Genomic DNA, 15,896 nt, shown 5'->3' with positions numbered 1-15,896 from the left:
ACATGTGGAAGCAGATGGAACCTAGAAAGGTGACCCGAAAGGGAAAGCCCGAGCGTGGGTGGGTGGAAGTAAGATACCGATCATGCAGAGACCAGGCAGTCAGGTAGTAAGGACACCCCAAATAGGGGCAATGTAAGTAGGAATGATAGACACCCTGGTGGTCGGAGCAGAATGAAAGGAAGGTAAAGCCTGTGAAGAGCTCACAGCACCGAACTTACCCCATGTCTGTTCCGAATGGCATCTACAGGTTATGGTGCATAGCCAAGAAGGAGGATCCTGGTGCCTGTGTACGCCTGAAGGCTTAAATACCCATAGTACGATGGGCTGCAGGTGCCCTGAATTTGCGGGGTCAGCGTGGTCCGCATTGGCAGACCAGGTGACTCCCCCGGCGTTTCGGAAGGGGAAGTGAATACCTCCCGCCGGTGTCCGCTGTCACCATGACAGCCCGCCCCATCCAGTGCGCATGAGCGGGAGAGGCGCCCGCGCATGCACATCGGAGGGGACCGGGCGGCAGGGATCCGGCCGGGTGCCAGCATGGGGATGCTCCCTCTAGCGGCCGAGGTCGCAAGAGTGGAGACAGAGAGACAGTCATAAGTGGCCGCAGTCCACTGTACAAGGCAAGTGCGGGAAGCCCCCCGGAGGAGGAGAAAGGACCCCCAACCTCCACAGGAATGTCGTGGATAACTAATATAACAATAGATCTGTAAATGGATTGTTCATTATCAAACAAGAACATGTACATTTTTAAAAATGCAACATAATGCTGGAAATTGATAAATGTACATAAACATAAATACACAGAGCCATGGAAAGCATAAATGTCATGGACAAAGACACATATACAATATTAATAATACATGTGTGATTACAGTTTGGCAAGCAATCATTAAATAAAACCCTGAGGTACAATGGGGTGCCTGGGAGGCCTCAGGATCCCCATTGGCCAGAGGGAACAAAATAATTTTTGAGCAAGTGAACAATGACTAATAAATATAGCGGACCAGAAAGCGGCATGGAAACGGAGAAGAGAAAGAAAGAATGGAAAGGGGGAACATCAACAAGGCCTAAGATAGCATACAGTTGGAGAACCATACTCCTATTGGGTTTTACCAGAAGTGAAGCCCTTAAGAAAGGGAACAAATGAAATAGATTCATTTAAGCCCGGGGCTGCAGTCGCCTTTAATTTATAAATCCATTTCTGTTCCAACTGTAATAAAAGTCTATTCCAGTCACCCCCACGGTCCGGAACATGAACTCGTTCCAAGGCAGCGAAGGTGACTTTCAGCATTATTCTATGATGTGCTACCACCGCATGTCTGCCCAACGGTAGATATAGGTTACCGATTTCCATGCTATAAACATGTTTAGAAAATCTTTTCCAGAACTGGGACCAAAGAGGAGTTCTTGTCTAGTTTTTGCTAGGGCTTTTTTGTATGCTCTCTTAAGGCAGGACCGGCTGTAGCCCCTTGTTAATAATCTGTGTTGAAGAAGGGCAGCCTCCTTTCTGAACGACTCATCACTGGAACAGTTCCTGCGCAACCGCAGATACTGTCCGAATGGAATCGAGTTCTTAAGGGGAACAGGATGAAAGCTATCAGCATGCAACAGGGTGTTGCCGGCTGTGCTTTTTCGGTACAATGTACTGGAGAGACGACCATTGGAGGTGCGTCCAATCTGAACATCCAGGAAGTTGATGGTGTTTTTATCATAGTTCAAGGTGAACTTAAGATTTAACTCGTTATTATTCATTTTTTCTACAAATCACAGCAGAGCCATTACTGAACCCTCCCAAACGACAAAAATATCGTCGATGTACCTTAGCCAGGTGGAGACCTGGCCAGTATACTCAACGAGATCCTCGTCTGACAGTAGAGTGCGTTCCCACTCCCCCAGGTACAGGTTGGCGTACTATGGGGCACAACATGTCCCCATCGCCACGCCCTGTACCTGGAGGTAGTGGGAACCATCAAACAGGAAATAATTGTGTTGCAGGATGTAATCCAAACCATTAACGATAAAATCATTAAATGGTTTGTTGTGAATGGAATTTTGGCACAGGATACGCCTTATAGCTGCTAAACCTTTGGGATGTGGTATGCTACTATAGAGTGCCTCAACATCCAGAGTGACCAAAAGGGCTTGATCCGAGATGGTGAGTTCCTCTATAGTTTGTAAAAAGTGTATCGTATCTTTGACGTATGAAGGCAAAGCCTGTACATGCGGTTGGAGATGCGAGTCAATGACTCTGCTGAGATTTTCTGTGACACTTCCATTGCCGGATATGATGGGACGTCCGGTAGGGTTAACTGGGTCTTTGTGAATTTTTGGAAGGCTATAAAATGTTGGTGTGCGGGGATATTTGGTTTTGATGAAGTCATATAAGTCTTGGGTAATGATGCCTGCCCTAAGGGCCTGATCAATGAAGGTATTGAAACCCTCATTGAAGCGGATCACCATACTGGCAGGTATTGGTCTGTACCACTCTCGATTGCCCAAGATCTTGAAGCACATGTTCTTATAGCCCATGATGTCCATTAGGACAACATTGCCACCCTTGTCTGAGGGTTTTATTACAATGTTGTTGTTTATTGTATGTAAAAACACCATCAACTTCCTCGATGTTCAGATTGGGAGCACCTCCAATGGTCGTCTCTCCAGTACATTGTACCGAAAAAGCACAGCCGGCAACACCCTGTTGCATGCTGATAGCTTTCATCCTGTTCCCCTTAAGAACTCGATTCCATTCGGACAGTACCTGCGGTTGCGCAGGAACTGTTCCAGTGATGAGTCGTTCAGAAAGGAGGCTGCACTTCTTCAACACAGATTATTAACAAGGGGCTACAGCCGGTCCTGCCTTAAGAGAGCATACAAAAAAGCCCTATCAAAAACTAGACAAGAACTCCTCTTTGGTCCCAAAAAATCATCTAACTCTACCACCTCTGATTGCAATACCTCTCGCATTATCCTACGCTACTTATGCCAGCATGCCGCCATTCGTAACATTATCAATCAACATTGGTCTATCCTAACCGATGACCCAAAAATCCAGTAATTCGTTCCCCCTGCGCCTGCCATTACATTCAAGCGAGCAAATTCACTTAAAGACAAGCTTACATGTAGCGAATTTCGCGATAACAGCAAAAAACACTGCCCCACCACGGCCACTTTCCCATGTGGACACTGTTCTCACTGTCCATATATAGAAAAGCGAAAAACTTTCAAACTCCCTAATGGCGAAATGTTTGTTCCCAAACATTTCGTAAATTGCCAGACCAAGGGGGTTGTTTATATCTTCCAATGTGAATGTGGTGTGTTCTACATTGGGAAGACTAAACAAGAGTTCTGGAAAAGATTTTCTAAACATGTTTATAGCATGGAAATCGGTAACCTATATCTACCGTTGGGCAGACATGCGGTGGTAGCACATCATAGAATAATGCCGAAAGTCACCTTCGCTGCCTTGGAATGAGTTCATGTTCCGGACCGTGGGGGTGACTGGAATAGACTTTTATTACAGTTGGAACAGAAATGGATTTATAAATCAAAGGCGACTGCAGCCCCGGGCTTAAATGAATCTATTTCATTTGTTCCCTTTCTTAAGGGCTTTACTTCTGGTAAAACCCAATAGGAGTATGGTTCTCCAACTGTATGCTATCTTAGGCCTTGTTGATGTTCCCCCTTTCCATTCTTTCTTTCTCTTCTCCGTTTCCATGCCGCTTTCTGGTCCACTATGTTTATTAGTCATTGTTCACTTGCTCAAAAATTATTTTGTTCCCTCTGGCCAATGGGGATCCTGAGGCCTCCCAGGCACCCCATTGTACCTCAGGGTTTTATTTAATGATTGCTTGCCAAACTGTAATCACACATGTTTTATTAATATTGTATATGTGTCTTTGTCCATGACATTTATGCTTTCCATGGCTCTGTGTATTTATGTTTATGTACATTTATCAATTTCCAGCATTATGTTGCATTTTTAAAAATGTACATGTTCTTGTTTGATAATGAACAATCCATTTACAGATCTATTGTTATATTAGTTATCCATGACATTCCTGTGGAGGTTGGGGGTCCTTTCTCCTCCTCCGGGGCTTCCTGCACTTGCCTTGTACAGTGGACTGTGGCATTACATGTCTCCCAGCATGGTGAGAGATTCGGCCACTTATGACCGTCTCTCTGTCTCCACTCTTGCGACCTCGGCCGCTAGAGGGAGCATCCTCATGCTGTCGCCCGGCCGGATCCCTGCCGCCCGGCCCCCTCCGATGCGCATGCGCGGGCGCCTCTCCCGCTCATGCGCACTGGATGGGGCAGGCTGTCATGGTGACGGCGGACGCCGGCGGGAGGTATTCACTTCCCCTTCCGGAACGCCGGGGGAGTCACCTGGTCCGCCAATGCGGACCACGCTGACCCCGCAAATTCAGGGCACCTGCAGCCCATCGTGCTATGGGTATTTAAGCCTTCAGGCGTACACAGGCACCAGGATCCTCCTTCTTGGCTATGCACCATAACCTGTAGATGCCATTCGGAACAGACATGGGGTAAGTTCGGTGCTTTGAGCTCTTCACAGGCTTTACCTTCCTTTCATTCTGATCCGACCACCAGGGTGTCTATCATTCCTACTTACATTGCCCCTATTTGGGGTGTCCTTACTACCTGACTGCCTGGTCTCTGCATGATCGGTATCTTACTTCCACCCACCCACGCTCGGGCTTTCCCTTTCGGGTCACCTTTCTAGGTTCCATCTGCTTCCACATGTCCCACCAGTTCAGCTCTTTCACACTTGGTTTCTGCTTATGGGCACTTGTTTCTCCTCCCATTCTCTTTCTTGCTATCCCCCTTCTCCAGTCATGCTCACCTACCCCAGTTTTCCTCCATTCTGCTCATCGCCCCCCACTCTCCCCTGCTGTCCCAACTTGGTAAATCCCAGATACCAATAGGGACTTTACCATTGTAACTCTTAAATAAGATGAATGAATATACATGTTCTTTATTAGGTGCCTGTTGCCCTCTGCGGTGACCAGTTCCTGGTGACTCCTTGTAGGCTTGTATGCCCACTCCGCTCTGCATGGAGCAAGAGGCTATGCCCTTCAAAAGTCTGTGGACTCTCTATTTCTCCACCAGCTTCTTGGCTTCCAGCCGTTCATTGCTCTAATGGTAAAATTGATTACAAAGGTGTTTTAACAAATACATTTGTTGTTTGATATGAACATGTTGTTAATGATGATATGCTCTTTCTAGATATCACAATCCCCTTGAAGAAGACCATCTGTAGGTCGAAACGCGTTGGGGTCTTGTCTGCCCCCCACCATTTGGTGTTTGGGGCGTTTTTCATGTCATTTGTGAATATTACTTTGCAATGATCATGCCATTTGTGAATATCACTCTGCAATGAGATTTATTATGTATTTGTATCAATAACCAGGAGCTCATAACATATTTCCCCCCTCAGGGGTTGTTTTTAACCTTGTACATTTATTTATATATCACTTGTCACTTTTTTCTATATTTTGTTTATTAAAGATGATATTTTTTACTACTTTTTGACATCATTTTTTCAACCTATTATTCATGCTGCCTAAAAACCCGTTGGGGGTCGATGCTTCGGCATCCCTTCTTTTATGTGGACAGCTTTACCCCGGATGCCTGCATACTTAGATGTGCCTGTTTTAATCATCAACCATGTGAGCTGCTAAATGTTGAACCTTCATTAAATGAACACTTAGAGGCGCCTCTCTTCTCTTTTATACCCAGTTGTGACATGACGCTACTTGTATATCAAGACATCGCTTGTATATCAAGTCAAAATTTATTTTAAAAATTTGCTTGTCTTGCAAAGCGCTCTTAAACCAAGTTACTCTGAAACCAAGGTTTTACTGTATATCTGCACCAAACTAACTAGCAGAGTGCACTCTGTTTACTAACGGGGGCCCCCTTTACACTAGATTGCAAGAGTCTCCTGGATGAGTGAGGCCTCACTAGTCTTTGCCGGTAAGGATGTCCTCAGCCAATCCAAAGAAAGTATTTGTAATCCACAGTGAAGGTGATTAATTGTAATCCCCATGGTAATATACAGTAATTGTAATCCAAATAGGAGAAGGTGAAAATAGATTTCAGTACTTCACAGTTGACAGTTGACAGTAGGTCTAGCACTGGGAAGGAGGGCTTAAGGCCTTTTGATCCACCACGCACTAAGCGGGGCTGCAGTGTCCTGTGGGAACCGTTGAGCTTAATATGGCCTTCTGCTAAAACAGCTCTGCAGTCCCGCCCTGGCTAAAGCCCCGTACACACGCACCGAAAATTGGCAGGGAATTTTCATCCGACGACCGATCTGCCGATTTTTGGCTTGTTAGTATGATGCTTCCGACAACCAACTCTGAATTTTCGGCCGAAAAAAAATCTGGTGTGCAGGCTATAAAATTTTTGTCCGCCGTCAAAACACAGCCGATTTTCGTGCAGTCGGTACAGATTTCGACAGGGAAAAATCGAATGAGAAAGTCTGGGCATGCTCAGAGAAGAAAGAACACAAAGAAAGCTAACCAACACATGACATCACTTCTGAAGTAGAATTTTGTCGGGCGAGAAAATTAGTGTGCAGTCTAGGAACATTCCAACCAACAAAACACCACTGGACAAAAGACGGACGATCGTTTGGCCGATAATCGTTGCGTGTGTACGGGGCTTTAGTCTAGAAGTATAACAGATGCTTTGACTGGATTTCTCTCACCCAATGCTACAAACTCTGTTCTGCAGTCTACTCCAGCAAGGTCCCGCTCTCCTTAGCGACACTCACAGCCTCCCAGGGCGTCTCTCCACTCGGTCACACTCTCTTCCCCTTCCTCATAGCATCCCGCCCCCTTTATAAAGACACTCCCAGCAGGCTCTACGAGTCACATTGCTCCCTGGGAGAAGAGTCCTATCACAGAGGCAGTCTATGCAGTCTTGCTCCTCCGAGAACTACATCTCCCATAATTCACAAATCAATACTTTGCAAAACTTTAATAACAGAACAACAGTCTGAACAACACTAGCCTTGTGACCAGGCTACAGATATCTAGCAGAAAAAACCTTTGGCGAAAATGTATGAAGAAAAATTACTGATTTGCAACATTTTTTAATGAAATGAAGAAAAAGGTATTTTTTTTGTTTTACAAAATTGTCGTTCTTTTTTTATTTGTAGTGAAAAAAATAAAAAAACCCAGTTGTAATTAACTACCACCAAAAGAAAGCTTTTTTTGTGTGAAAAAAAGGACAAAAATTGTATATGGGTACAGTGTTGCTAGACTGAGTAATTGTCATTGAAAGTGTAAAAAAAAAAAAAAAAAAAAAAAGAAAAAGAAAGTGTGAGAGCACTGAAAGCTAAAAATTGGCTTGGTTAGGAAGGGGGGTATAAGTGCACAGTAGACAAGTGGTTAAACACCCCCTGCTAACCTGAATCCTCAATGTGTACAGTCAGTAAGTGCACACTGGGCCTCGTCCCCTTTGCCAATCATAAACTGCACACATTAAAGGTATGCCACTGGTGCACTGCTGACTGCCTTTACCATACCGAGCAACTGGCCAAATTGTCTGTTTGATTATTGGCTATTAAACTTATCAATGTATCTCAAAATACCTGATATCTGTGGACACAACCATAACGAAGGGTTCTGGAAGCTGCATTTTACACATTGGACAAATCCTTTTACCGGTATCTAGCCACTGCTTCAGACAGGACTGACAGAAAACGTGGTCACAGTTAAGGCAAATTGGCTCATTTGGTTCATCTTGGCAAACTGCGCACTCTGGCATTCCAAATCTGTGGGCAAGACAGATTAATCATAACAAAACAAATAATATAGAAAGATAGGAAAGAGAAATAGGGTTACGTTTGGAAGAGCACCAATTGAATGTTGTGCTGAGATCTGTACACTGCACAGCCAGGGATGTGAACACCATTGAGATGAATTATAATTCTCAAGGTGATATATTACACCGGTGATAGCGCATAGTTGTAGACCAGAGAAATCAAATTTATGTTGTAGAGGTTGTCAGGTCCTGGGTACAATGGCTCTTATTTGGTGGGAATGTCCCAAGATTCGAGAATTTTGGTTAAGAATACAACAATTCATTAATAAAATCACAGGAGAAATCATCATAGATGATCCCTGGACATGTTTGTTCCACAGAACAAACAGATCCTTAAAACAATATAGAAATTCAATAGTTTTAAACTTGTTAAATGCAGCAAAAGGGATAATACAGAAGTCCCCTCTATTAGGGAGTGGTGCGGGAAAGTCGAATATATTTATGACATGGAATACCTGTGTATATTGGATGAAGAAAAAATAGATATATATAAATGGGAAAAACTTTAAAAAGACTAGAGATTACATCGAAATATGGATTAAAACTGGATTATGTTAATTCTAGTTAGGTAAATTTAGGTAGACCACAATAAGGGAAGATATCATGTAAGGGGAGGAATGGGTTGGGGGTGGGAGGCTTAGGGGGGGATAATATGAGTTTGTAATATGGAATAATTTTCTTTTTTTCTTATTGTTGTATGTTAAACTGAAATAAGACTCAATAAAAAAAAGAAATATTATAAAAAACAAAACAAATAAAAAACAAATACATTTTTAACTTTCTGTGTGCATGAAATCTAAGGATTTTTTTTGTTTTAAAATTAATTACTATTTTAATTAAATGACTTAATTTTTTACCTATCACTGCACAGAGCAGTCTCTTCACTCCTCTCCCTGCTCCGGGTGCATCCTTAGCAAGCTAGGTGCCAAGGAAGCTATAGTATGCTTATACTCTCAAGATGGGTTGTGTGTGTAGTAGGATTCCCAGCTGTTTTGCTGGATGGGGGTCCGCCTGGGTTACTGCTAGCAGCAACAGCACATTTAAGCATGTTCTCCAAGTGTGAGCAATGAGACAAGAAACAGTCCAGTATCTTTGGGTTTTTATATTTATTTTGAAAAAATGGGGATATTGCTGCGCTAACATATAAGGCTAAAATCATACAGGAATAAAAAAGTCAATAGACTGAAAGTAGCAGCCAACACCTGACCTAGAATTAGAAATGCCAGATCTGGAAAACAATATGCAATGGATATGGTGTAGCACTGACAGTAATAAATACTCCACAGTCCATACAAATGTTCAGATGGAATAAATAGAACAATTGAACAAAGTCCTTCCAAGAGAGTGCTCTGAAAGAAGAAAACTACCAACCACTTCAAACTCAAAGAAAGCCCCGTGTGCAGGAACCGCCACCAAGAATATGAATGGCCCCTTACCACAATGCGATGATCCCCACTACAGGGATCATATCCAGCCTGTGTAATATATCCGATGCCTAGATAGGAGCCGGCTATCTGCTTATCTAGGCACTGGATATATTACACAGGCTGGATATGATCCCTGTAGTGGGGATCATCGCATTGTGGTAAGGGGCCATTCATATTCTTGGTGGCGGTTCCTGCACGCGGGGCTTTCTTTGAGTTTGAAGTGGTTGGCAGTTTTCTTCTTTCGGAGCACTCTCTTGGAAGGACTTTGTTCAATTGTTCTATTTATTCCATCTGAACATTTGTATGGACTGTGGAGTATTTATTACTGTCAGCGCTACACCATATCCATTGCACATTATATTTATTTTGAACTGGGATGGGAGAAGGGATGAGTGGGATACTCCTCTGGCTCAGCTATGCACAATTTGAGTGGGACAACGGAAAAATGCCTATTGGCGCTGGCTTAACGCTGGCTGGATGCCGATCAACGCCGGTTGGCGCTAGTTAACGCTGACTCACTGTCTGTTAACACTGAACTGACTTCTGACAGCTTCTTGTGGCACAAAGTCCTGTTTGAGCTCCCTTTTTCAACTCCATGCTGAGGTAGCTACTTGTAAATCTGCTGCACTGCTGTAACACTACAGGGCCCGCACTGGCGCCTCCTTTCTTACACTTATCTTATCTAAGCCTTCTCTACTGGTTAGCTGGCTCTGGATCCCTGCGACCTCCTGGAGTGGTCCCCTATCCTAGGCAGACCCCTGGGTAGTTTCCAGTACTCAACACTGCTTTCCCAAAAACTCCTGCCCAGCAGCTCCACACCGTCCACAGCACACCAGATCCCTCTCTGCAGCTCTGCTCAACCGTCCGTTCCAAGGCCAATCACCAAGGACACTCTTCTGATGCTGACAGAAGGAGAGACAGCCGTCACCCTCCTCCTGGGACTCTGCTTCCCACCAAAGACACCCTGTCATGTGCTCCCCACAGACTTATACCCCCTCCCAGGATGCATTGCGGCAGATTCTGCCCTCTGGGAAAGATACAAGCCCTGGTGTACTATTGGCCAGGTTTCCTCCACTGTCCAATAAGAGCCCTCATTGGACACAGTGGGGAGACGCCCTAAGCTCAACAGGAACACCTGGAAACACACGACAGCCTAGCTGAACAATCAGACCCCTCTGATAAGCAGACAGGGCCTCCCTTATAGTTTTCCTAGCACCTACCTAGGAGGGTGCTACATCCACCCCCCATTAAATATGAGCCATGTCCCCATTGGCTCTAAGGCAGCCGCCTCCTACAAAAGAATCTGCCAGAATGTCAGTAGCATCCCACAAACCTGGAAAAGGGGGGAAAGGGAAGAAACAAATGTACAAATAATTTATGTGAAAAAATATATAGACATCTGTATTCTGTACAAATATACACATTGGTTGTGCCCTATCACTGACTACCTATGCAGAGTCCTTTAAGAAGTTAGACACAGCATCTTCCTGCTGTCACTCAGAACCAGTGTTGGGGGTAACTAGTTACAAAGTAACTGATTACAGTAACTACATTACTTTTTTTGGTAACGAAGTAAAGTAACTAGTTACAATACTAATATTGGTAACTACACTACTTTACTAGGCTATAGGAGGCAACTACACTACTTTACTAGGTTATAGGAATGCGCTTTCCTGCATTACCCAAGCCGTGCGATACAATCTTTATTTCGAAGAATAGAGAGGGATGAAGTTTATGAATTTTTGTTGCACTTTATGTTTTATTCAGTTTTTTCAGCTTTTGTTCTCATGTTTCCCAAAGCCTGTGTTTATACAATAAACTCTATGCAGAAAGAGTGTCATGTATCTTCTTCTACACGGTCAATTAAGAAAGAGGAAAGTAAAGTAATAAGTAATGAAGTTACTTTTCAAATGCAGTAACTAGTAAAGTAATCTCATTACAATTTACAGAAGTAACTAGTAACAAGTAACTAGTTACATTTTTTGAGTAACTACCCCAACACTGCTCAGAACACTTCTCCTTTGGAAACAGGGCAAACCACTGGAGCCTGAGTGATTTGCAATCCTGCTGAGTCAGGGAAACACACCACAGGCTAGCTGAACAATTAGACCCCTCTGATAAGCAGACAGGGCCTCTCTTATAGTTTTCCTAGCACCTACCCAGGAGGGTGCTACATGTGCATCCAGAGACACACACAGTGCCAGTAAGCCACACACCTGCTCTGTCCTCACGGGAGTTTGACTGACAGAACCAAGAGTCTATGGTTCCTGCTACCCTCAGTGTCTCCTGTGAGACCAGGAAGTGAGAGTGAGTCAGGTAAGTGTTTACATATTGGGGAAGGGAGGGGGGGGGAGTTGCTTAGAAAAGGTAGTGAGAAGACTTTTACCTAAATGCAGGGAATGCATTAAAGTAAAAACATTTTGCATTTAGAACCACTTTAAGCTTTTAAAAAGACCGTAAGTTAGGTAGGCAGAAGTGAACAATTTGTGCATGAGAGTGTGCAACTAACAGGCCATTAAAACCACATGTATAATTAAAGATTAGAAAACTGGAATTTGTTTTACTTACAGTATATTAAAAGCATTGCTCAATTTTTTTTTTTACCTGGATACAGATTTATCTACTGCATCTCTGCAGCTTTGAAGAACATCTTCAACAGCCATAAGCGGTCTCTCTGTTTTAATTTCTGGGAAGTTCTGCAGACGCTGTAAAAAGTAAGTAAATAATAAATTAATTTTTTCGTCTTAACTGCAAATGGCAAAAGAGGTAAACCATAATAGAGGTAAATTTACTTCCTCTAGGCACAAAAAATGGCCATGAGCATTTGATGAATAAAATTTCTTTAAAGTGGATGTAAACCCTCACATATACCCAGTAATGTGAACAGCCTCAGATGATACTCAGAGATCAAACAAACCTCCCTACATAGGTTTTACTTGTATATGTGTAGTCTTCAGCTTTCTAGACTGTTTAGAAAGTGCACGTCCTGTTAGAACTTTCTCTTCCTGATTCACCAGTGGGAGGCAAGTTTGGCCATACACTGTGAGACAGCTAATTGGAGGAAAGGCACACACCCCCTTTCCACATAGACAGAAACAGGAAGAGCAGTGCTGTGAATAGACCAGCTTTCTGCTAATCTATTTATAGCACCCACCCCGACACAAAATTCAGTCTGGTTTTATCTCAGTTGACGGAGAACTTGTCAGAAGTTATCATGCTGATAACAAGAACAGAGCAGCAGAAAGCCACAGGACTTAGGGCTTTGAAGAGAGATAGGTAAACACTACAAATAGATGTGCCCAGGTCAAATTTCATGTATCAGGTTTACATCCACTTTAGGTTTATTACAGTATATTGACCATTTTATGTATCTATACAAGGAGATTAAATCCCTCCCTCCCCTAATTGCCTTTTTTCAAAGTTGATTATATGAATTAAGATAAGAGTAATAATGTGCATGTGAATTGGTTGCTGCTTGCTGCAAAGGAGGATAAGGACATGTTGTTTCCTAATATTTGGGGATTGGCAATGTCGTAAGTTGGAAATGAGGGATGGAGGTGTAGGTTAAGTTATGGGAGTTAACTTTTATTTTCTAGTCTCTCTGTAACACCCTGTTTGCCTTCACTTTCTCAGAACCAATACCAAATTGCGAAAAATATGGTGTTTCATACCCCTAACGAGAAATGTGGTTTTGAAAGTAATGATGTTTATTTGATAGAACACATAAAGGTGAACAATTGCTATCATGGTTCTCAATATAACTTATGTACAATATTAAAAAAATAAAGTGTATAGTGCTGCGTTACTAATTAATGTGCAAATAATGTGCAAAGATATTGCTGTAAAATAATCCCTTATTCAAAGTGCATCATTATATCAATGTGTTAATCAAACCATCAATCTGTAAATATTGAACATTCAATATAATCAATTTATGCAATCCATGACATAAATAAATAAAGATAAATGTGATCCAATCTATGTGAAAAAGTTCATAAACATAAACTTGTTTTCTTCTGTTCTCTCTTTGCCCGTCACCAATCACGTATCTGTAGTCTTCTGTGTCACTCACTATATTCCTGAATTATCACTGTGCTCACAAGCCTCTTACCTTGTCACAATATATGGAACCTTCTATTTTTTCTGTCCACTAGGGACCCTCTCAGTGAACTCCTTCTCAGCTGCAATGTTAAAGGTGGGTGAGTTCTCCTTTAAGGCTCTACTCCTCTGTGTATCCCTGGATTAGTCATGCCCATGGTATAAACAGATACAAAAGAAACCTCCCATAGTGTGATATAGTTTGATGCAATCAATTTATTAAAACTAGAAACCACACTTACAATAATTATACTAGTAAAATAGCATAGAAAAACCATGAGACCCAGACAAACACTTCCTCCTACGTCACTTCTGGTTTTCTCATTTACCTCCGCTCACGTCCTATGCGTTACATCACCGTCACATGACTTAATCAGGGGCTATTATGTTTATTGGATTACATTTACCTTTATTTATTTATGTCATGGATTGCATAAATTGATTATATTGGATTTCGAATATTTACAGATTGATGATTTGATTAGCACATTGATATTTTGATGCACTTTAAATAAAGGCTTATTTTACAGCAATATTTTTGCACATAAGTCCATTGCATGTTATTTGCACATTAGTAAGTAGTGCAGCACTGTACACTTTATTTATTTATGTACTGTATGGCTGTGGAAAACCTGCCAGTGTCTGCAGCAGCTAAGCAATTCACATAATAGGAGAGATAGCTAGGGATGATCGAACGGTTCGGGTCGACCATCGGTTCGACCCAAACATTGACTGTTAGAAATTCGGCCGAATTCCGAACTTTTTGCTGAAAAAGTTCGGAATTCGGCAACCAGAACTGACCAAAATGCAATTGGACAGGAACTGGGCTTTAACCACTTTACGACCAGTCACTGTGCCTCTACTGCGGCACAGTGGCTCGTTCCCGTCCAGCGACGTAGACCTACGTCGCTGGACTCCTCCCCTTGTGGGCGGCGCTCACCCGGGAGGAGGAGCAGCAGCGAGGAGCCAGAGGAGGAGCAGCGGCGATCGCCGGGGAATTGAGTGTGGAGATCCGCCCGCTTGTGTAAACAAAGCGGGCGGATCTCCTAAGTGACAGACAGTGACAGATTGCAGGGTTCAGCATAGCTGAACATGCGATCTGTCCCTGTGTCACTCAGTCACCTCCCCCCACACACGTTAGTAAGCACCAGGCATACATTAACCCCTCCCTCTCCAATAAAATTAACCCCTTCCCTGCCAGTGTCATTTTTACAGTAACAGTGCATATTTATAGCACTGATTACTGTAGTAATGTCACTGGTACCCCCAAAAGTGTCAAAAATGTCATTTAAGGGTCCGATCTGTGCGCCGCAATGTCGCAGTCCCGCAAAAAAAAATCGCAGACCGCCGCCATTACTCGTTAAAAAAAAAAAAACACCAAAAATGACAGGAATCTTTCCCTTAGTTAGTAAATGCAATAACTTTTGCGCAAACCAATCAAAATACGCTTATTGTGATTTTTTGGGGGGGAGTTGCATATAAAAAAATGTGAAAAATATTGTTATTTTTTCAAAATTTACGCTCTTTTTTTGTTTATAGAACAAAAAATAAAAATCACACAGGTGATCAAATACCACCAAAAGAAAGCTCTGTTTGTGGGAAAAAAAGTACGTAAATTTTGTTTGGGTGCAGCGTCGCACGACCGCGCAATTGTCAGTTAAAGTCGCACAGTGCCGAATCGCAAAAAGTGGCCTGGACGTAAGACAGCAAAATCCTCCGGTGGTAAAGTGGTTAAAAGCCCGTGATTGGACCAGAACCATCAGTAAAAGCCAATTGAGGGGGCAGGAGGATGCTAGGAATGTGATTGAAGTGACTAGGGGGTCCAGAGGCCAATCAGTAGTGAATACGCCCCCCAGTATATAAGATAGCCCTGCCAAATCGCTAGCATTGTAATACAGGGATGTGGAAGAGAGTGGAAGCAGTTCTGTTACTCCTGCTTCAAAAGTGTCATTTAGCAATTATTAGTGTGAGGAAAGGGATATCTAGTGTAGTTAGGGTACTATTTTCCACTATAGTTAGATTCTAAAATCTCGTTTCTGTAGGGAAAGTGTTAAGTGCCAGGGTGACCGTAGTGTAGTGTAGTGTAGGGTGAACTGACTCTGACTGCTATGCCAAGGTGACCAAACCCTTCCATGTCAGGGTGACCGCAATAGAAAAAAGATCGTTTCTCTTAGTATACATATATGCTTGGTGTTGTCTCAATGTAAAGCTGCGGCTTTTTCATTTCCGATTTAGTGCGGTTATACATTTTTTACTCTTTATGTTGATATGTTTGAAGTGAATAATATTAAATTGTATTATGTGAAGGATTCATTTTAAAACCGTGCAGTGGGGAACTGATTCTTTAGAACAAAACAATTAAATGCAATTGCAAAAAATATGCATTTTACAGTATCTCACAAAAGTGAGTACACCCTTCACATTTTTGTAAAAAATATGCATTTTACAGTATCTCACAAAAGTGAGTACACCCTTCACATTTTTGTAATTATTTTATTATATCTTTTCATGTGACGACACTGAAGA

General features: G+C 42.6%; 1 protein-coding gene across 1 annotated transcript in view; it reads right to left on the bottom strand.

The window, feature by feature from the left end:
* LOC309552694 (E3 ubiquitin-protein ligase RNF213-like) overlaps positions 1-15,896 on the bottom strand; it is a gene marked incomplete at its 5' end in the record, with an annotated part of 1,269,694 nt that overhangs the window by 151,461 nt on the left and 1,102,337 nt on the right. Inside the window, 2 exons of the mRNA XM_082253620.1 lie at positions 7,613-7,795; positions 11,877-11,977. Of these exons, the coding sequence (XP_082109746.1) occupies positions 7,613-7,795; positions 11,877-11,977 (284 nt within the window). The remainder of the gene's footprint in view (positions 1-7,612; positions 7,796-11,876; positions 11,978-15,896) is intronic.

The sequence above is a fragment of the Pelophylax lessonae genome (assembly GCF_965119305.1).
Source record: "Pelophylax lessonae genome assembly, chromosome: 4".
Taxonomy (NCBI): Eukaryota; Metazoa; Chordata; class Amphibia; order Anura; family Ranidae; genus Pelophylax; species Pelophylax lessonae.
This window is presented reverse-complemented; position numbering and strand designations above follow the sequence as displayed.